At 44.8% G+C, this 21,345-nt stretch overlaps 2 protein-coding genes across 4 annotated transcripts in view; both read right to left on the bottom strand.

The window, feature by feature from the left end:
- gfod1 (glucose-fructose oxidoreductase domain containing 1) overlaps nucleotides 1-13,640 on the bottom strand; it is a 31,040-nt gene extending 17,400 nt beyond the window's left edge. The window contains exon 1 of the mRNA XM_084566034.1: nucleotides 12,700-13,640. Within this exon, the coding sequence (XP_084422160.1) occupies nucleotides 12,700-12,952 (253 nt within the window). The 5' untranslated portion in view covers nucleotides 12,953-13,640. The remainder of the gene's footprint in view (nucleotides 1-12,699) is intronic.
- A 5,377-nt stretch (nucleotides 13,641-19,017) lies between these two features.
- slc12a7b (solute carrier family 12 member 7b) overlaps nucleotides 19,018-21,345 on the bottom strand; it is a 54,869-nt gene continuing 52,541 nt past the window's right edge. For all 3 annotated transcript variants that reach the window (XM_084566756.1, XM_084566757.1, XM_084566758.1), the window contains one exon: nucleotides 19,018-21,090. In XM_084566756.1, coding sequence (XP_084422882.1) covers nucleotides 20,999-21,090 — 92 coding nt within the window. In that variant the 3' untranslated portion in view covers nucleotides 19,018-20,998. The remainder of the gene's footprint in view (nucleotides 21,091-21,345) is intronic.

Here is a 21,345-nt window from a genome sequence, read left to right as displayed (position 1 = left end):
TCAGCCCCAGAGGAGCAACAAGGCCACTCGATCAGAGGCTCCCACCGACAGTCGTGCCGCCTCCCGGCTCTCATATCTGCTACCGCCTCCTGTCCCCGGTCCCTGATGGCCAATTAAGAAACACAGACGGGTCTATTCCTGAACACTGGCACATAAAGGACGTCTGAGCAAGACTATAAAGGAACAGCGTCACCTTGGGAATACGGCGCTAAGGACGAGTAATAAAGATCACGACGTCGCGAGAAGTCAGCGACGCATTACAGGCGACGATCCTGAGGAGTGTGAGGCGGAGGCCGTTTGTGCAAGATGAAAATGTTACGCAAATATGCCTCAGCGCATTTCCCAACCGTGCAGCCGATTACACAGGTATCTGTGTTTTGGCATGTCACAGTTAGCTCACTCAGCTGCTCGCAGACAAATAGTGAGTGGGAGTGTTTTAACAGGCTCATCAGTGAAGTATTTAAGTGAGATCCCGGGTTAATGCATGTCATAACAGGATGCTGTACTGTAGTCACACTAAAAGATCACTTCACGAGGGTTTCAGACACTCCTGTTGGTCCTGATGTGTGATTTTATTGGTGGCCAAAGTGTGGAAGTTCAGTCACATGGTAACAGGTGGTCATACGACGATCAGTCATAACATTATGACCAGTGTTTCTAGTGTTGTGTAGGTCTCCCTTGTGGTGACTCATCAGAGAACGGACACGGGCCTTCTGAGGGTGTCCTGTGGTGTCTGGGAACAAGATGTTGTTAGTGGGGGGGCCTTTAATGAGGGGAGGGGCCTCTGTGGATCATCCCAAAGATGCTTGATCAGTTTGGGATCTAGTGAATTTGGAGGCCAGGTCAACACCTTGTGCTGTTCTTCATGTTTTTTGAGTTGTTCCTAAAGTGTTTTTGTGGCTGCATTCTGCTGGGGATGGCTGCTGCCATCAAGGAGTGTCATTGCTATGGGGTGGGGGTACCTGGTCTGGTCTAGGTGGGTGCTACATGTCTAAGTAACATCCACACCAATGAATGCCAGGTCCAAAAGTTTCCCAGCAGAACATTGAATTGTCACAAGATGGTCAACGTTATTTAATTCTCCTGTGTCTTGTATGTGGCTGCAGAAGAATGCAACATTTTTAAGGCGTTAAAAGTAAATCTGACCCGTAAACGTATTCTCATCAGCAGCACCTTTTCAGACGTGCATCCCTTCCCGTTAATGTGACAGCAGGTTTATTTATAACACGTCTGAATACGCATCACTTTTCCATATGAGCTGGTAACGAGGTCAAACCCTGGTAACACTTTGCTGACAGGTCAGCGCAGTAAAATTAAGATGCACTGATGTGTTCGATGCCTGCACAAAAGATGTAGGGCGCTGGAGGTCAGACGGCTATAATGTGATAATCTGATTTCAGGTATTGTGCAAAACACAAACAATGGAAAAACATTTTGTTCGTGTTTCACAGAGCGGACCAACACCTTCCTCCAGCAGAACTATTAGCTGGAAATGACTGTAATCTCAATGGGTTGAACCTGTGCCACAGTTCAGAAGTTGTGGAAAAACAACACACCTGGGTGTCGGCGTTGCACATCGTCTCTTGTCCCTGTCAACTCTCTACTATCAAACTAAAAGCAATAAATGTAAATGAATAAAAATCACCCATTGACCCGCAGCAGTAAACCTCTGAAGCCTGCTCTACATTCCTCTACTCAAATGTAATAATAGAAAATAAGAGTGCAGAGTTATTCCAAGCCTCTCCTGGCCGTGGATTTAAAAAAACACAATGCGGTTCCTCATCCAAAGCCCGCGCCCCGAGCTCGCCGACACACAACAGTCCCTTATGGGTCCATGCAGAAGAAAGACGGGACTTTGAAGGGGCGGGGACGGGGAGGGTCTCTCCTCTTTTCCCTTCAGGAATGCTCACTTGTCAGGGCAGTGTCGGCGCCCCCCCCTCGTCCAGCCATTCATCTGACGCACAAAGGTAATTTCACAGGAAGACGAGCTTTCTCTTTTGCTATTCTTCTTCACCGTCTCTCCATCCCCTCTTCTTCGTCTCTCTCTCTCTGCCTCGTTCTCACACGCGCTCCCAGGCCGTCATTAGCATGTTAATGGACGTCCCGGTAGAACGCGAACCAGTGGGAAACACAGACAGAGAAGAGGAGGCCTGGGAATGGCAGCGCGTACCTCTCCTATCCAGACCAGAGGCTGACTCCGTCTGAAGAGGTCGGGGAGGGGGTCGGGGTGGGTTGTCTGGACCTAAACCACTCGGAAACGCAGCTCGACCCAAAGGCCGTTAATTCACCAGGCTGATGAATACAAGAGAAGTCACCCTGAAGACAAATGGGGCCTTTCTTTCTGGTCTGGAAAGCTTTCTCCTGTGTCGGTTGCACTCAGTCGTGCCAATCCTAGTTTAAAACTCGACGTATTTAACTAAATTAGACTGAGTAGAAGCTAGTTAGCTAGTTAGCTTTGCAATTTCCAAGTCAAATACCAAATAAATAACACGCCTGACCATTTAAGATTTTAAATGTCAGAAAGGGACAAAATCTTTAATTGTTAAAAGTAAATAAGTGGCACTATGTGGACTTAAGAGTGGTGTGGCAAGAAGCAAGAAGGTTCTGGGTTCTAATCCGTGAGCCGTGGAGTCTGCATGTTCTCCCTGTGTCTGCGTGGGTTCTCTCCAGGTTCTCCAGCTTTCTCCCTCCGTACAAAGACATGCTGGTTAGGTTCATTGGTGATTCTAAATTGGCCGTAGGTGTCTCTCTGTGTCAGGGTGGACCCCACCTCTCGCCCAATGACAGCTGGGACACCCTGCGACTCTCAAGAGGGCAAGCCGTTACAAAAAATGACTGAATTTGGACTTAAAACGGAGAAAAAACATTAAAATGATGAGGTTTTTAGCTTCTCCCGATCAAGTTAGCGTGTATCCACCAAACGTCATAATGTTCAAGGTGTTATATTTAATTTTCTTACTGGAAATAAAGAATCTGAGTTACTTTCTAATCAATATCTTTGAGTATTGCTGCAAAATCGGCATATTGTGCATATGCAAGTCCTTTAAAACGGGTTCAATAAGTTGCCAAAAAGCTCATCGGCGGTCGGAAGCACGGTTGCATAAGAGCACCGGGGCTGGAACATGTATCTGTGATGACGCCGGCTTGCCCTTTATATGCAGCCAGGTTATAAATAGCTCTTTGCCTTTGGGAGGCCCTTCAGAGCAGGTGTCTCGGAGCTCATCAGAGTGAGGACGGTGTCAATAATAATAAAAATAAAACCCGCGCAGGCGTCGTTTACAGCGTGGCGACACCTCAATAAAAAAGCACCTGCACCTGCACGTTTATATGCTGTTACTGTATCATTAAAACAGTTATCTCTCGTGTGTGCGTGGGTGAAAATGAGTTTAAAGTTTTCATGAGTGCAGAGCTGACAAACTTAACTTGCCGTTAATCAGCCTCGCAGTGTTCTCTGCTTTATCCAATTAATACTCCACCTGCTCTTATCTCACTCTCTGTCTTCCGTGTGAAATAATGGGGAAACTATATTTGGCAACGAGACAATCCTATTGTGTTGTGGCCAGGCTTCAGGCAACCTAAAGGACGCCTTCCTGATCGTGTTACAGCTCAGAATCAAGTCAGGTCACGAAGCACCGGCGGTTCTGGTTCAGAGCGAGTTACTGTGGTGGTTGTTTTTGGACACTTGGGGGCAGTGCAACGAGCTGGAAACACAACAAGGACATATTATCATTTAATAAAGTCACCGAGAAAGAATCTATCTTATCAGGAAATTAAAATGCACAAATCTTTTCACAACAACATCATCATCTAGAACGAATTCTCTCGACAGTAGCTCTTCCAGTTTCCCAGAAGATTTATTTCCTTTCATGCCCAACTTTCTGGCCCAACATCATAGTTGGTCGTTCTTTAAGAGTGGGCAAAATGATCGCCAGCTTTCTCGGTATGCATTTAATAGTAGTTTAATAGCATTGCATCGTGTGTTCATTAGAGCATTTTAGACCTAACCTGCTGCTAGAAACGTCTCTAATGAGAGCGGTAACAGAGGATGCAGTACGTATTCATCACCTGAAACTGTTGCACATTTAATCGCTGAGCTTGTTAATCGTGTTCTGGATCAAACGCCGTCGTTTAACTTCTGATAAACATTAGTTCGCGTCCACCTTTGTCCATAGCCGTGAGCAAACACTTAACGCCCGAGTGTAGTGTACACACTACTGTTCAAACGAATGAGCCAAAAGCAAAGAAAGGGATTCTACAAAGGGATAATTACTCATTAAGTTAAAGAACGGGTGAGCAAACTGTATTTTTGGTTTAGGTCTCTAAAAATAGTCTTTAAGGTCAGTTTTTGGGTCCATGGAAACAAGGTCAACGTGTTCTGATGTCTAGTAGGGGTTGAACGACCTCAGATTGACTAATACGTGGTGAAAGTCGACTCGACGTTGACTAGTCGATGACGTTACAACATGAAAACACAGTAGAAAGTAATGAAATCTATATTCTTGACCTGAATACATATCGTAGAAGCTTCGGAGGCTTTTCTGCAAGTTTACTGAAGCTTGAACACGGGCTACTGTTGGACGTAGACCACGCCAACACCATAAACACTCTCACTCTCCCAGCTCTCGCATGGTGCGTTCACTGACATCATGGACAAAAAAATAGATATGTATAGCCTATATAAATCAGCACAGTCTATAGTGTTTAACAGTGCTTCACAGCAGTAAAGTCGACTAGTCGATACAACTCCTAATGTCTAGTAAGGAGGCAGAAAAAAACAAATAAGGACCCACAAGGAGATGAGTAGAAACACAAGAGCACACGAGTACACAAGTGGAAGACTCAACGGACAAACTGAGAAAGGGAAAAGCAGGACTATATATGCACAAAAAGGCTAACGAGGCCCAGGTGACACAAGGAGGAAACCAATCATATGATCAGAGGAGAAACACAGACAGGAAGTGAAGCAGGACAGGAAACACCAAGGAAGAAGAGTATTCAAAACTCAAATCTCACACAGAGCAGCAACACGATCAAACCAATGAGCTGGAGTCATCTGACCAGGTGTTGATATAAAATACAAATCCGAGTAAATGTCCGAACCACCCATCTGCATCTGATGCTATTCTTAGACCCTGCGGTCTGGTCCAGACGTCAGCAGTGAACACGCGGTGCTGACCGGACACCTGATCTCCTCCATCACTGACATCAGAGACCAGATCAGTGTTGCTTTAAAAAATTTTTTTTTAACTTTCATGTGGTCTAGATCTATAAACTGACCCCTGATGCATGAGTAAGTAAACTGGGTCATTATGAGGAAATGATTCTGACGAAGAAACAAACTCTAAGATGTAGTTTTTCCTGTTAGTCACGCAGACACATTCATTACTTTGACCTTTTCAACCCCCACGGCCACCATTTGTGGTTTGTGCTGTACTTCACGTAATGACAGAATTTGTTGCATTTCACAATGACATGAATTGTGAGTCACTGTAGTGAAGAGGGATTTTACGCAAACATCACAAGGCGCCGTTAGCGGCTATAAAAAGACAGCAGCATGCCGTAAGGCTTCCACGTAACACCCGACTGGTCACGCAGAAGCTGATCCAAAGGGTTCCCCCTCCCACCACTTCCTCATCCCACAGTCAACGCAAAAAAAAAAAAAAAGAAATAGCACAAAGGGATGGAAAGTGCACCTGAAACTCTTGCTCGTGTTACGTTTCAGTTCAGCTCTCAGATTCCCTCTCAGCATCTGGGCCACAACCTGCACCGACATCGGGAAAACGTACCCGAAAGAAAGAAGCCCAGTCGCAGAGCTGAGACATCCATTAAAATAGCACCATAAACGTTTAAAAAGTGGAAAATCGGTCCTCGAATACCTTGTTACAGCTTGAACAAAACGTCCAATAGTTCTGATTTGTTGAAACTTCATTTTCTATCATAACATTCGGTTCTTTGACCAAAAATAAAGACGATGCCTGAACTTATGGAGCTGTTAAACACATCTCAAGCTGCGACCTCTGACTTTTTGAGGAAATCTATGTGTCTGTGAAGGTTCTCAGTCATCCAGGTCATGGTCTATCCCAAAAAGTGTTTAAAAAAAGGGTACTGGACTCTGAGTACGCAACTGAAGAAGCTGCTCAGATGAGCGGTGGAACGTCTTCTCAAAAAACTCTACAAATCCAGTTGTCTTTTAGTTTTTTAAACGCTTTTTGGATATGAGGAAATGTATGCAAAAAGCCTTTTGGAAAAGACAGTCGCTTCCAGATTGAAAGTATCCTCAAGGATATATCTGGGAGTGGGAGATGTGTCCATTACGTCCAACAGCTTCAAAGCTGGATGCAGTTTCTTTCTGTTCATGGGGACACCTGAGAACATCTTCACATTCATCTGAACGAGGCCTAAGAACAGGAACAAGACTGTATCCCTGTAAGATATAAGAGCCCTCGTCTTATTTTAACCCAAGAACTCTGAAAAGATTGGAAAGAACTTCTGCTCTCTTTGGAGAAAGTGCACTAAAGAACATCTCATTAGACTCAGCAGCCAGCGTGAATTCCTCCAAATACTGAAAATGCTAATGCAAGCTTCAAGGAATCTCACTTCTCTTGTGGCCGTGGAAGTCTGTCTTTGAAGGCAGATCAGTGTCGGGGTGTTTGCAAGGAGGAGCCTCGCCCGCCGAGACGCACTGAAAGCCTGAGTGACATCAGACGCCTCAGGAATGCCGCAGTAGTAAGAGAGAGAGAAAGGAGGACAAAAAGAAAAATCCCTAAGGAAGGGGAGATGCTGCTCAACAGGACAGACTGGTTCGCCGTAATGAGACCAGGTTTGCTGAACCACTCGGGTAAAACCTGATCAGCACGTGTGACATGGTGTCGACGTGTTTTTCCGTTTTCCTTCTTGTTGCTCTGAGGTTAGTGTTTAATTCTGAACTCATGCAACCAGAGGACACACAAAATACACAAAGAGTGGATAAGAAACATAAACCAACAGTGCATGAACTTAAAATATTCTTTTATGGATGTAAAACGTTCTCTGACACCCACACTGAAAGGTTTTGCATTTGTATTGTTTTATTATCTCTTTGGAAAATCTTTTATATGCGTTTACGAGTTTGCGTCCAGCTCTAGTGAGTCGTAAGTGTTCTCTCATCGTTTTGTCTTAGCAGTTGTTTGGTTGACTCTGCTTCAGGGGTTACAGGTGTATGACCCCTACATCTACTCAGTAGTCGGCCCATATCAGTAGAAGTAACAGGTATCTTATGGTTTAAATCCCTGTAATACCTCATTTCATAAGATTTTGTGGAAGGTTGTTAAGGTTGTTGTATTTCACTTGTAAAATATAAACAGAAATGACCTCCAGCAGAGAATATATCCAGCTCTGACCCTAACATGCTGTGTAAGACAAATACAGATGGACAAATAAACTACCGGTGAATGCTCCCAAAAGCCAAAGTTCACATTCGTTCCAAATCGCAGCCCGTGAGGCGAGCAAGAAGCCGACCGGCCGGCCGGCAGAGTGCTATCAGCTCACGCACGCCCTGACAGAAGAGGAAGTCGGTTGCGTCGGCTGTGGTCAATGAGCAGCCTCAGTCAGCGCCGTCACGCCTCGCGTAAGAGGCTGAAGGTTCGTGTGACGTCTGCTTGGCTGATAGTAGTACGGAGGAATTTTATTTCACAACACACTGTCATTAAAGTGAAGTCCGCCTTTGTTTGCTACAGCCACACATTTCAACTGAATGCCTGTCAGCTGGGTGGCAGCGTTTACCCTCAAAGTATGTGGAACTGTTAGTTCCAGGAAGTTCTTTGAAGGAAGTAAAAGGTTCTTTGAAACGGCTGCACTCCCACTGAGAAGAGAAGGCAAATTAGTCCGTTGATGTATGAAAAAGCTGTTTGCAAGTGAATTTACAACGACCTGCTGCACTCCGGGCCACTAGTTGGCGATATTACATAGGACTCTGCAACAACGATAACAATTAATAAAGCTGAAACACTGCAATAACAGCAACCAAGGAGGAGATTCAGGCCGAGCTGGATTTGCAAAAGGAATCGTTTGAGTCAAAAATAGTTCAACTACACATTTCACGAGCAGTAGTTGACCAATCAGAGATGTTCAGGCCTGCAAATCCCATCCCCAAAGTTCCTGTACTACCCCCAAGCAAAAAACTATTTCCCTGAAACTCAATTTAGACCCAGGTTCTTGATGTACACCATGCTCCTCAAAAAACGTTCCTAAGCTCCTGTGGCGGAAAGGTGGCTTTTGTTAGAAGACGTTTGGTCAAATTCACACAACTCTCTTGATCTTTTTCAACGTCTTTCCTTGTTTGTCGTCTTGCTTTCATGTTAACGTATAATCTGGAAGTTTACTGGTTACTGCGACAACTGTTCACAACTCCACCGTCAGACAAGTTGTGTTGCATCTTTATAAAAACAGAAACAGTATAAATGACGTTTTACCAAATCAGAGTTTTTCGTTTTTTTTCAACTACTTCTCTGTTTCAATCACAGACTGTATATAAATATGGACTACACGTCCCCACTTCCTTGCATTGGTCCAAACTGATGCTATTTTCATGGGGACATGGGAGGCACCATCTTGCGACTTGCGATGTCTGATCAGTACGGTCTGAGAGCGAGGTCCACGATATCGATGCCGCGCCCACACTTCCTCCAGACTCACGTTTTAATTTAATTAATACTACGCTCTGCTCTACCTCCACCAGTTACAAGGAAATGTCGGATTATACGCTACTTTCTTGTTTTTACAACTCTCACGGTCACACGGGACCACTTTACAGAGCGGTTGGCATGGCAACTGGTGGTCGCCATTATGTCACATCATGTTTCAATTTCGGCAAATAACTAAAATGAAACTTATCCAAAAAAATTGACACTTGAACATTCATCAACATTATATTAACTACCTGAAAATTTATTCAACGTGTATTTTAGTGTTTTTGTTTGGCCCAAGTCCCGCCCACTAACATAGAGGGGGCGGAGCTTATGACCTATACTGCAGCCAGACACCAGGGGGAGCTCTACTTGCTTTGGCTTCACTTTTTATACAGTCTAAGGTTTTAACAGTGTCATGAATTCATTACAAAGCTAAATTTAAAATTTATCAACACATCTAAACTAATTAACAGTTTAGCTAATTTTAGGAAAGCTGAAATATTTTCTAAATTCTGCTTTTACAGTGAGATGTTCTGCTGCTTCTCTGCTTTTTATATGAGCAACTTTAAAATATCATCTTTGGTTGAGGGCGTGATAATTAACTGATTAATGGAAAATATATATATACACTGATATGGCTATCAATGAGTAAGTCCAAAGCATGACTTGGCCCAATTATCAAGCCAGAGTTCAGCAGAATTTGCAAACACTGTTTCATGTGAAAGCAAACAGGGACGGGATCCAGGCGAGGAGAGGTGGGCGGAGGAACAGACGGCTCTCACACAACGAAAGCTACGAGCAAACGAGCCGAGAGGAAAGAGAGGAAAGAATCACCACTGACGAGTTCGCCGGCGCGCAGGTTGAGTCAAGTTCACCGGGGCAGGACGGGGAGAGGTCCTGGCTCGGGATCAGCCGGCTTGTGCAACCTTTCAGACGAAGGGGGCTTACGTTTGGACTCTGCACAACAGTCACATGCATCGGCGTGGAGAGAGAGAGAGAGAGGGAGGGAGGGAGGGAGGGGATTTATTTCCATCACCAACGCTCAGCCTGTGATTTATTGTGTGCATGTAGAGTACAAACACTTCCTACTGCGCACCGGGCTCCTTGTTAGCTCACGCTGCCACTCCACAGAGTTTACCGAAGCCAACGAGCAAACAAGGGAGGCAGTGTGAGAATGAATGGAGCAGCGGAGGCCTTATCTTGATAACTGGGATGCCAAGGCACGGCTTTTATACTGGGAGTCACCGGTCACACACACAAATACACATTTCAGTCCGGTTAGACAGGCGGCGCGACTCAGCCTGCTGGTTATCAGTCAATCAAAAGCCCTGCACCTTCACCTGTGGCCCTTACACTCTCTTAGAGCCTCTCCTGATGCTCTCAGGTCACACTGGTCCCAGAGAGGGTGGCGACCGAAAAATGAAAGCGTCTGACACGTTCATAGTCAGAGCAGCCGAGTCCTTTTACTGTTTTGACTCAGAGCTACAGCAGAATCATGAAATATGATGTGAGAGGAGGGATGGGCCCGAGTGTGTGAAGTGAAAGTGACCGTTTTTACACCTTTGAAACAACTCTCCACCTACAGAACCATCTCTGTTCCACAGAATCTCATCCCATGCTGCAGCTTTTCTGCAGCTTTTGAGCATGAACCTCATCGCGACGCAGAACCACATGAAGATATTCAGACTTTAAAAGCTTCGACACACGCAAGATCCTAAGGACGGTGTTCAGTTAAGGTTGAAAGACGAAGAGAAGCTATTCCTGACTTTTGGCTTGAGGGATTTGTCCAATCATTGGATAATTTTTGGAGTTTTAGACGTTTACACGAGTTCTGTTCATTTATTGTTAGGTTTGAGGAGCTTGCACATCCAGAGGGGATGGGAGGTTGGATTCAAGCTGCGGCTACATCACGTCAAAAGGAGACGGTTGAAGTGGTCTGAGCATCTTAAGAGGATGCCTACAGGGCAGCCTCCAGCTGAGAGGAGGAACTCACTGAAGGGATAGCATATCTCATCTGGCCCTGGAAAGGCCTCAGGAAGAACTGGAAATCGTTGCCAAGGAGATGGACGTCTGGAGAACCTAACCTAACCTGTTCCCGCTAACGTCATATAAGCAGACAGAAAAGAGATGGATGGAGTGTAATCGTTGTTGGAGGGAGCAGAGGGAGCGACTCATCCGCCGCTATATTGTTCAGAGATGTTTTTACTTTCTAATGCCTTGCTAATCCAAAAAAAAATAAATGGGTGAGAAGATGGAGAAGGTCTGAGGCAGCCGTCTGGTGACCTGAGAGATCACTCACCTGTCACTTGAACGAGCCTTAATGATTAACCCGGGAAAATTAGCCAAAGAGACTGAAATCGTTTTAGTACCAGGCTGTAAACGCGTTTATTTCTGCTGTAAACTTTGTCATTTTAACACGGAGGCCTAACTCGCTTTGGGAACCGGCCTCGAGTGGCCGTTAGAGGAACTGCAGCCCCGGAGGTTTACCTCTTGGCTTCTAGAGTAGCGTTATGTTTGTACTGTCTGTCTATATGTTTTTATGTAACATGTTGTGAACCATGATCTACAGTTTGTTTTATTTTATTTTATTTATGGTTTATGGTTTGTGTGATGTATGTCATGTGGTGGTCTATAAGTGTAAAGGATGTCCTGCCTCTTAGACTGTAAACCTAGTTTACCTATGGGTACCAATAAAGTAACCTGAACCTGAACCTGGAAGAGACAAAACCAAACGCTGAAGTAATAGCTACTGTAGTGGACGCCAAAGGGAGGGAGGGGTATTTAGTTAGTTGGCTGCAATCTACAACCTCACCACTAGGTGTCTCTGAAACCAACACACTGGTCCTTTAACTCTATTTACTCTATTATTTGGATATTTAAAGTATTCAGGCTGATAATTATAAACGATAAAAGTCATTAAAAGGCCTCAACTTGACTTGCTTCAGCTTCTCATGTGGTTTTATGTTGGTTTTATTTATGTTAACTCAACACCGTCTGAGTCTGAACATGCTTCCTCTTACGTCCTGACAGCACAGCGTCTATCTAGCTGTATAAGATGCAACGCACGTTTTCCCCACATATAAACCCATTTCCTCCTCCGGGCTGCTTTGCATCTCTCGAACCCGTTTGTTTTGTTTTTCCTGTCACAAATCTGACCTATTAGAGCTCGCTGCCAGCCCGAGCTCCGCTGCCAAAAACGGCGAGGTAAATAAAGCCTGTGTGGAGTAGAGGTCGGCGGTCCTCGCCACCATTCTTTCACTGATCTCCAAAATAAGCTGCGTTGCTCCAGATTGAAACTAGAACAACCTCTTTCTTTCTTTCTCTTTCTCTTTCTCTCTCTCTCTCCTTGCATTCAGGCCTCTTCTGCGGTTCTCCTCGGTTTCACAGTTTCTCTAACGAAGGTTAAGTTCTGGGTTTAAGCGAAGGAGGAAGTCCCCTTACACTCAGATTAGCATGCGTCTGGGGTCAACTGAAGGTTTGACAGTGTGGCTTTTTGAAGAGCACGCTGAGAGACAAATGTCAGCGCTGTTAACTGCACTGATCAGCCACAACATTAAAACCACTGATGGGAGAAGTAGATAGCAGCGACCATCTTGTAAAAATCTTTAACATGAAGAACAGCACAAAGTGTTGACCTGGCCTCCAAATTCACTAGATCCCAAACTGATCAAGTATCTGTGGGATGATCCACAGAGGCCCCTCCCCTCAAATGCCCCCCCACTAACATCACAGGACACCCTCAGAAGGCCCATGTCCATTCTCTGATGAGTATGTCATAAGGTCAAAGTTTAAATTTGGTGCACATATAGAGATATAACTCAGCCAAGAGGACACCACATAAAAGGATTGTCCCACTACCTGTTAACTTCTGCTCCCGTGCAGGACAGTAAAGACAGAGCGGGTGCATGTGAAGGTGTCAGTATGAGGGAGGTGTGCCCCAGCGTGCGTGCGTGCCAGACCAGGCCAGGCCCGCAGCATCCATCCCTCCCCCCCCCCCCCCCCCCCCCCCCCCAGCACCGACTCTACGACTCACCCAGCGTTTTGACCGCGATCTGCCGCGTCAGAGGCGGCGGCAGGTTGATGCAGACCAGGTCCACGTCCTGGTGCAGCAGCACGTCGTCTATCCGGTTGGTGTAGAAGGGCACGTTCATCTCCTTGGCCAGCTCCTCCGCCTCCTCCTGCGTCCGGCCCCACAGCGCCTTCACGGCGAAGCCCTCGTTCTTCAGCAGCGGGATGATCACCCTGGTGGTCAGGCTGGTGCCGAACACCCCCACCCCTGGAAGCATGGCTCGTTGGTTTTATGTGTCCGATTTTGGTTGCGCGCGGTTGCGTGTTGTTTTCACGGCTCCGGGTGAAGCCAGAGCTGCTGCTGCTGCTGCTGCTGCTGCTGTTCCTGCCGCAGCTGCTGCAGCTGAACGGGAGGGAAGCGGCGGCCGGGACCGTCAGGTTGGCCATCCACCTGCGCTCAAACCCCCGCTGTGCTGCATTCTCCCTGCTGCTCCCCACCCCGAGATCGAGTCGAGATCAGGCGTTAACTACGGCTGAAGATAATCCAGTCACCTCCCCGGGCTTCCTCTGCGTTAATAAGACGCATTTAAACGCACCATTCCTCTTCACCTCGTCCGCGTCTGACAGCGAGCAGCGCACTGAGTACTGCGCCAAGCGGAGAAGGGCATGTCACCTCCTCCCAGGGCTCGTTTATTCCTCTTCCAGCTGAGCAGTCCTTCAGATTATTCAGCGAGGAGGGTGAGGAATGAAAGAGGGGCAGACATGTGCTTTACGCCGCGGCTGGTTCTCAGAAACAGACCCGTCTCCTCCTGCCTGCTCCCCGGAGGATCCTGTAACAGCAGCGGCGGCAGCGGCACAGATATTATTGTGAAGGCTGGTAGATGCAGCTCTGACAGACCTGAGCTGTCAAGTCACAAACAGTGACCGGAAGCGGTGCTAAGAGCGTAATTTCACAATAAAAGCGCCATAGATTCGCTGTATATAGATGGTGTCTTTACGCACAGAGAAAAGAAAAAGCACTGGAATATATAAACAATAAAATATGTCTATATTTTATGTTGCTTAACTCAAAAACAAATCCCTCGCAAGTGTAATATTAAAACATAACCTATAACATAATGCAGGAAATATATATGTATGGATGTAAAGGGTCAGGCTATAATACTTTATTTAAGAGTAACTTTCATTTCTGTAGACTGCTGTTTATATTAAATAGGATTCAGTCGTTTGTTTTTTATATTTTTTGATTTATAGTTGGTGTATTGACACTTTTAGAGTCGACAGTCAAAACATTTTTATTATTATAATGAGAATTATTATTATTTTTGTAATAATTTTTGGTATCTGTGGTAGTAATTCAGTAGAGAAGATAGTAGTAGTAGTAGTAGTAGTGGGAGTGGTGGCACTTTTATTTTACTGGATTATTTCCGGTTTACTTCTGAATATTTTTGTCACTTGACGCAGCTCCCACTAGGTTCTCCTCCCCAGTTTAACCCTTCAGCTCCTGGATATAAATAAAATAAAATAATTATTCTGAATTTTAAAAGTAGGACTTTCATTTTACTCTCATTATACTTGATGTTTTATTGTCATTCATTAAAAGGAAACTGCTGCTAACTATTCTCTGCTGGCTCCACTCAAACCAAACTCCACTCAGACAGCTGTACATACAGAGGACTGAACATCTAACCCTACAGCGTACTCCACCCTTTACACTGACAGGATGGAGCAAGGCAGACGCCCCCCAGGTTTATGAGATGATGGAGTTGAGCTACTCTGAGTCCTTCAGCAGCAGGGATCAGGAGCCTCTGAAGCGAGGAGAGGATCTGAGTCCACGGAGCGAAGCACTCACACGCTGAGGCCTCACTAAGGACTGCTCCACACAATACTTGATTCACTGACTCAAATCAAGTATTTAGTTCATGTGGACACTAACTGATGTTACTCCCTGCAGCCACGAGAATATCATCCACTCACCAGCAGCATCACGTCTTTGATTTGCTGTCAGCACAAAGCAGGTTTCCATGCACTGATGAAGTCCTGTCCACGTTTTCATAGGCCTTGTCCCCAGAGCACGGATCCTCCTAATGTTGCAGGTTGACGTGTGTGCTTCAGAGAAATTTGCTGCAACTACTCATACACTGTTCATTTGGGGGAAACTTTACCACCAAATAGCTGCAATTATTTGAAACAGCAGCAACAAATACACCTGCAGCATTTACTGCAATATGCAAGCAAACCAACAAATGCAAATTAGCAAGTCTTAGCAGGAAAACATGCTAAACTGTTAGCATGCTAATATGCTGAACTGAGATAAAACACTGTAGCCCAAACACTGGGTTCTCCAAGTTAAACATTTACAAATGCAAGCTGCCGACACGGAGGCTGTTGTTAGCATTAGCATGTAGCTCAGCTCTGTGTGTGTGTCAGCTGTACAGGGCTGCTAGCGTGGCTGGAGTCGCTCTTTTATTTTCAGTGAGTGAGTTGTGTTGCTTTGAAGTTGCATCATTGTGAGACACGATGCTGCCTCCCCTGGGCTTGTTTGACTTCCACCGTGCAAAAAGTGGCACGCAGTCAAAAAAAGGCCCAAGTCCAAGATACGCCTGACACAGCAAAGGATGATTCCAGAGGGAAATGCTTTTATTTTAATGTTGCAGGTCTGATTTTAAATGATATTTGTGCTATTTTAGTTGCTTACAGTTTCGTCCACTCCTGAGGTGTCATCAGGATTTGACTACTAAGTATAAAGTATGTTTTTGTCAGTTGCTCAGCTTCCTCTATTTTTGCATAGATGTTTGTTTTGCTCACCTCTGTTTAGGCCCAATTAAAAATTAAATTTTAACTCAAGCCTACAACCAGAGCCCCTGCCTTTTAAAGATCCGAATGACTCAGCAGGACGTCCGCTGACGGAATGACTCACCAACATTTCAATGGATGGAAAAAAGCTGAATCAATAGAGAAACAAGCGTACAGTATTCCAGTGGAGTGCACACATGATTGTTGTTTTCGTGGGACTGAAACGTCAATGAGATTAGTTTGTTATCGTCGGTCACATTGGTGCAGTCTGGGCACAGACGTCTGGTCTCATTGATTTGATCAACAATGCACGTAGTAAACGGAAGAGAGGGACGGACGGCACTTTGGACTGGAAGATCGCACGCGGAAAGACGTGAAAGGAAACTCTGTAAAAAAAAAAAAAGGTCAAAGGTTGGAAGTGTTCTAGTCAGAGAGATGTAGACGAGATGTGAGGCCGTTCATAAAGTTAGACGTAACCTATATAAGAAACCAGCTGCTTTTTTAAACCTGGTAACTTCCTCATGTTGCAGCTGTGTCATTCATTCATTCATTTTCTGTAACCGCTTGTCCTCTGGAGGGTCACAGGGGGGCTGGAGGAGATTTCTGGCAGCTTATTGAACCCAGTTTAAAGGACGTATATATGCAAAATATGCAGAATTTGCAACTATACTCAAAGATAATGATTAGAAAGTATTTTTTTTTTGGCTCAAATTCTTAATTTCCAGGAAGAAAAATTAAATATAACACTTTGGACATTGTGAAATTTGGAAGATGAACGCTAATGTTATCAGCACAAAACCAAAAACCTATTGCTTTAATTGTTTTTTTCTCCATTTTAAATCCAGTGTCACTTAATTCATTGATTTTCTATAACTGCTTGTCCTCTGGAGGGTTGCGGGAGTCTGGAGTGAGAGGCGGGGTCCACCCTGGACACGTCTCCAGTCAATGAACCTAACCAGCATGTCTCTGGACGGTGGGAGGAAGCTGGAGAACCTGGAGAGAACCCACGCAGACACAGGGAGAACATGCAGACTCCACACAGAAAGGAACCAGTCGAACCCAGATTAGATTAGAACCCAGAACCTTCTGGCTATGAGGCATCAGTTCTTACCACCACATCATATTAAAGATCTACTACAGATCCTGCTAGTAATGCAGCTGCTCTAACTTGAGCTGTAAATTTAGAAAACGTGATGCTGCCTCTGCCTCCTTTCCTCCCGTCACGGTCACGCTCTAATTGAATCAGACGTTGCTGCGGTCTGTTTGTGTGGGAGACGGACGCGACCATGTGACCCGTCGGGGTCAGGCCTTTCAGCGATGGTTAGCCCATTGTCCAGTTGCTGCAGACAGGGAGGTGGATGTTGTTGTTGTTGTTTGGAGTTGCTGAGATACATTAGGATGAGCTGTGTTTGTGGAAATCATGTGATACAAAAATGTGCTTGATTTGGTGTGGAGATATAGTAATATAATCTTTTTAACATCATTAGCCATCAGGCTGCAGCAGCATGAAGCCAGATTAAAGGGAAGGGAAGGCTGCCCTCTAGTGGAAGAATGATGGTAATAACTGATACTGCTGCAGCTGAAAGCAATGAGTCAGAAAACCACTAACACTGCAAGGACACGCTTTGTTTTTGACTGTGACCCCTTAATACAAGGCTCCCTGCAATCTTTTCTCATGCACTGCATTTTTACATGCACGTCAGGACAGGAAAACCAAGCAACTGTGAAAATAGTGATGGCAATGATAACCATAAACCATCTTAACCCTATCAACAATACTCTACAACTCCCTCTGGGTTCTCTCCAGGTTCTCCAGCTTCCTCCCACCGTCCAAATACATGCTGGTTAGGTTCATTGGTGATTCTAAATTGGCCGTAGGTGTGAGTGTGAATGGTTGTCTGTCTCTCTGTGTTAGCCCTGTAATAGACTGGAGATGTGTCCAGGGTGGACCCCACCTCTCACCTGATGACAGCTAGGATAGGCTCCAGACTCCCATGACCCTCCTGAGGACAGCCGTTATAGAAAATCAATGAATTAAGTGACACTGTGGATTTAAAATGGAGAAAAAACTATTAAAGCAATAGGTTTTTGGTTTCTGCTGATAACATTAGTGTTCATATTCCAAACATCACAATGTCCAAAGTGTTATATTTAATTTTTCTTCCTGGAAATTAAGAATTTGAGCCAAAAAAATACTTTCTAATCGTATCGTTGCAAATTCTGCATATGTTGCATATATAAACCCTTTAAAATGGGTTCAATAAGCTGCCAGAAATCTCATCAGCAGTCACAGAGATGGGCTCCAGACTCCTGTGACCCTCCAGAGGACAAGCGGTTACAGAAAACGAACGAATGAATATTAAACGTGTTAATTACACTTTGGCACGGAGCTAAAATCTTCCTCTTTTGCCCATTTGATAATCAAGCGTTCTTCTGAGTGATATGTTAATTAGTCCCACATGAGCTGTTTCACACGAGAGTATGCTGCCATGCAAATAATAAAATAGAATAAAATAGATATGAAGCCAAAATGAGGTAAGATTCAGATTTGGTAGCATATGGGGCGTTTGAGGTGATACGGAGAAAAATACACCCTCCGCATCAGAATCAGAACCAGTTTGCTGTAAACTAATTCAACTCCATGGTGCTCAGATGACGTGTATGACTATATCGCCACGTAAAGCCCCGCCCAAACTGATCTGATTGGCCCCATAATCAGTTCCCAACAGAGAGACACCAGACCAAGTTTCCGTTACAGAAAAATCTGTAAGCATGGGAGGGTGGGTTGGCTGGAAACATTAGCGTTTTAGCATTTAGACTACATGCTAGCCTGCTTACGTTAGCATTTAGCTCATCAGGACTAACAGCTTAGACTGAGGCCTCCTAACAGAAACACCCAACTACTGCGTGGACTAGAATGAATATAGAAAGAAAGTTTAGTTTTACTTCAGCGCTTTTAATAATTACTCAGAGAGGCACAGATACAGTTTACAGGGCTACCTTCTTCTATATGTGACGTGCGCCCACAAGTGACTTCCTGTTCCACCTCTGAGGCCTGTCGGCTGAAACACACACACACACACACACGCGGCGTCGCTCCACGTGTAACGTCCTTCAGCCCCGAGCCTCAGCGGCACCTTGAGGTAGATTCAACAATCTCTGGTCACATTAGAGCTGTGAACACACACACATATACACACACACACACACACACCGCGGGCAATCCTATTTACTCTCTTTATATTTTATTTACCTGTTTTCCTGTTTCCTTTAAGCACAGCTACCTCCTCAGCTCAGTAACCACTTTAAAAACATCTTTCAGTCGTTTCTTTAAACTAAAACAATTCATGTTTATTAATCTCGTGTTTTTTTTTCTTCTCTTTGGTGGCTAAAACAGAAATAGTAACATCATGCAGCGAGTGACAGATTTCATCCGTTCATTCACCCTTGTTGATTCACCCGTGTGTTTTTTTTTTTTTTTCAGGGTGCCACAGTATCATGAGAGCTTTTTTCAGTCTTGTGTGTTGTGCATGTTGTGTTTCTGGTGAACTGGAACAAAAAAAAAAACAACAAAACAACAAAAACAAACTCGCCGTCTACACACAAACCGCCTCCCTCTGTAAAAAGTCACGCTGAGAAATGAACACTTAAAGTAACAGAAGACCGGTGATAATGTAACAAACACTACAGAGGACTAGAGAGTACAGAGGCATACGTTAACGACTGAACAAAAACACACACGATGCATAAGTGATAATCAGAAGTTCACGCCCTCCCTCCCTCCACCCCCCACCCTCACTGAAACAGAGCTGCAGGAAAACACGACTTTCTGCTTCACAAAAATACTGCACGGCTAAAATCTGAGAAGAAACTGTGGAGGTACACGTGAGGAGGGGTGGGATCCTTCTTTTTCTTTCTTCAAAGCGGCTCAGTTTTACCGCTTTGGATTGAAATGCCCTTAAAGTTGCACTGTGAGCTGCATTTTATTTATTATTTTATTTTAAGCAGTTCTGCCAGAAAGTTCCATGATAAAAATTGTGCTTTTCTTTCTTTTGATTGTTTTAATTTCCCAAAAATGCGCTCCAGTGCGGCCGTGCTCTGCTGTAATAATAATAATAATAATACATCCACAGTTTCTTTTAAAGTCATTTTGGCACATAATAATTCACCTAATCAGTCTGGGACTCAGTGATTTTCGTTGGGTAAAATTTCTTTTATAAAAACAACATTGAAACTATTAAACAGAGCTGAACTGCTTCTTGTCGTTTGCACCCGACACCGATGGTAACGTCGGCCGACAGACGGCGTCGCTGTGGGCCGGAGAGCCATGTGAAAAGTACACGAGTTGCTTTCAAGTGCTGAAAGACTGGTAGTGCAAAGTCAACAGTGCTGCGTCTCGCGTCAGTCTGGGACGAATTCCACTAATTCACGCGTGTCAATGTGTTTTAAAAGTAAGCTTTGTTAAATGTCGAATGATTCTGAGGGATAAGGTCAGATTAAATGTTTAAAGCTACAAGCCAATCTATGTGTTTTATTAAGCTACTGTACAGTGTGCTGTCAGACAGCCCTCGGAATAATAATAATAATAAAAAAAATCTATATTTGTTCCCAACTGAGCACTACTTCACACACCATAAATATACACGTTGGTTTGAAGCGCACTATTAGCTATGGCTATGTTCCTTGGTGGGAAATCTGAGCGGCTTCCAGCACCAGGCAGGACAACACCTGGAGCATGTTCCCTAACCTCCTGGCTGGTCCTTCGCTATATTCACTGACGTGGCAAACAACTACTGAACACTACAGGTACACGCTGTCAGCTGCAGCCATGAGGCCTCCCTCCGTCATGCAGTCTGAAAGCTCTACAACCAAACCAGCATATCTTAGCAGCTCCAGACCACCAAAGCTTATCTGCTCCGTATCACGAGCGACCGTTCTCCTGTACAGCCAAAGAATGACTTCCTACTAAATACGTCTTTACCCAAATCCATCCTGTAACATCTCTATCTCCGTGCTTGTTCTTCTTAGGTCCAGTAAAAGTCTGTGCGCCTCCCCGAGTCAAATACACCAAACAATATGAAAGACTAGCAGGTTCATATGAGCAAACACGCATTTCTTCTTTGCTTATCTTTACACAGTGAGCGCCAACTTGACAACATCAACACAAAAGGGAAAGAATATGACAGTGGAAGAGAACAGTACAAGGTTTTCAGAGTAAAATGAAAGATATAAAGTGTCTCTATGCTCTTTTGTGTGCAGGGGTTCTGTGGCCCAGCGTGGACACACACTGTGCTCTCTCTCTCTCGTTCTTTCTTTCTGACTGACTCAGACTGTTTCCTTCATCCAGACGTCCTTCAGATCTTCTGTCAATCACAAGTGGCCCCGCCTTCCAACAAACCCCGCCCTTCATAAAAAAACAAATTAGGCTCCTTTCCCCCCGAAAATGTCCGGTGACCATGGCGACGTGCCCATGTGTGCAGGGTGGGGTGTGAGAGTTATTTTTTTTTCTTTTTCTTTTTTTGTTTTTTTTAGGAGTAGATGGTGATGACCTCGCGGCCGCCGCCCCGAACCAGGAGGACCCGGTTCAGACCCTCGAGAAGAACCTCCAGGAACTCCATGTCTGAGACGGCAGCAGTCAAGGTGGAACTCACACAGAGAGAGACGACGTTAGTGACTAATGACGGATGTTTCCCACCAGTATGAGGCAGCAGAAACAACACTGACATATCATCTACATTAGCTTCTTATTACACATCCAGTCTTTTGCTTTCTGCTTCCAGCTGCAGACAGAAACAATGAGAGTGAACCTGAACAGTAAACGATGAGCCGCAGCTCAACATAAATCTCTGTAAAGTCGAGAGGAGCAGCAGATTCA

This window comes from Chelon labrosus, assembly GCF_963514085.1.
Source record: "Chelon labrosus genome assembly, chromosome: 18".
NCBI classification, from domain to species: domain Eukaryota; kingdom Metazoa; phylum Chordata; class Actinopteri; order Mugiliformes; family Mugilidae; genus Chelon; species Chelon labrosus.
The sequence above is the reverse complement of the archived record's forward strand: the minus strand, read 5'-3'. Positions and strand labels throughout refer to the sequence as shown.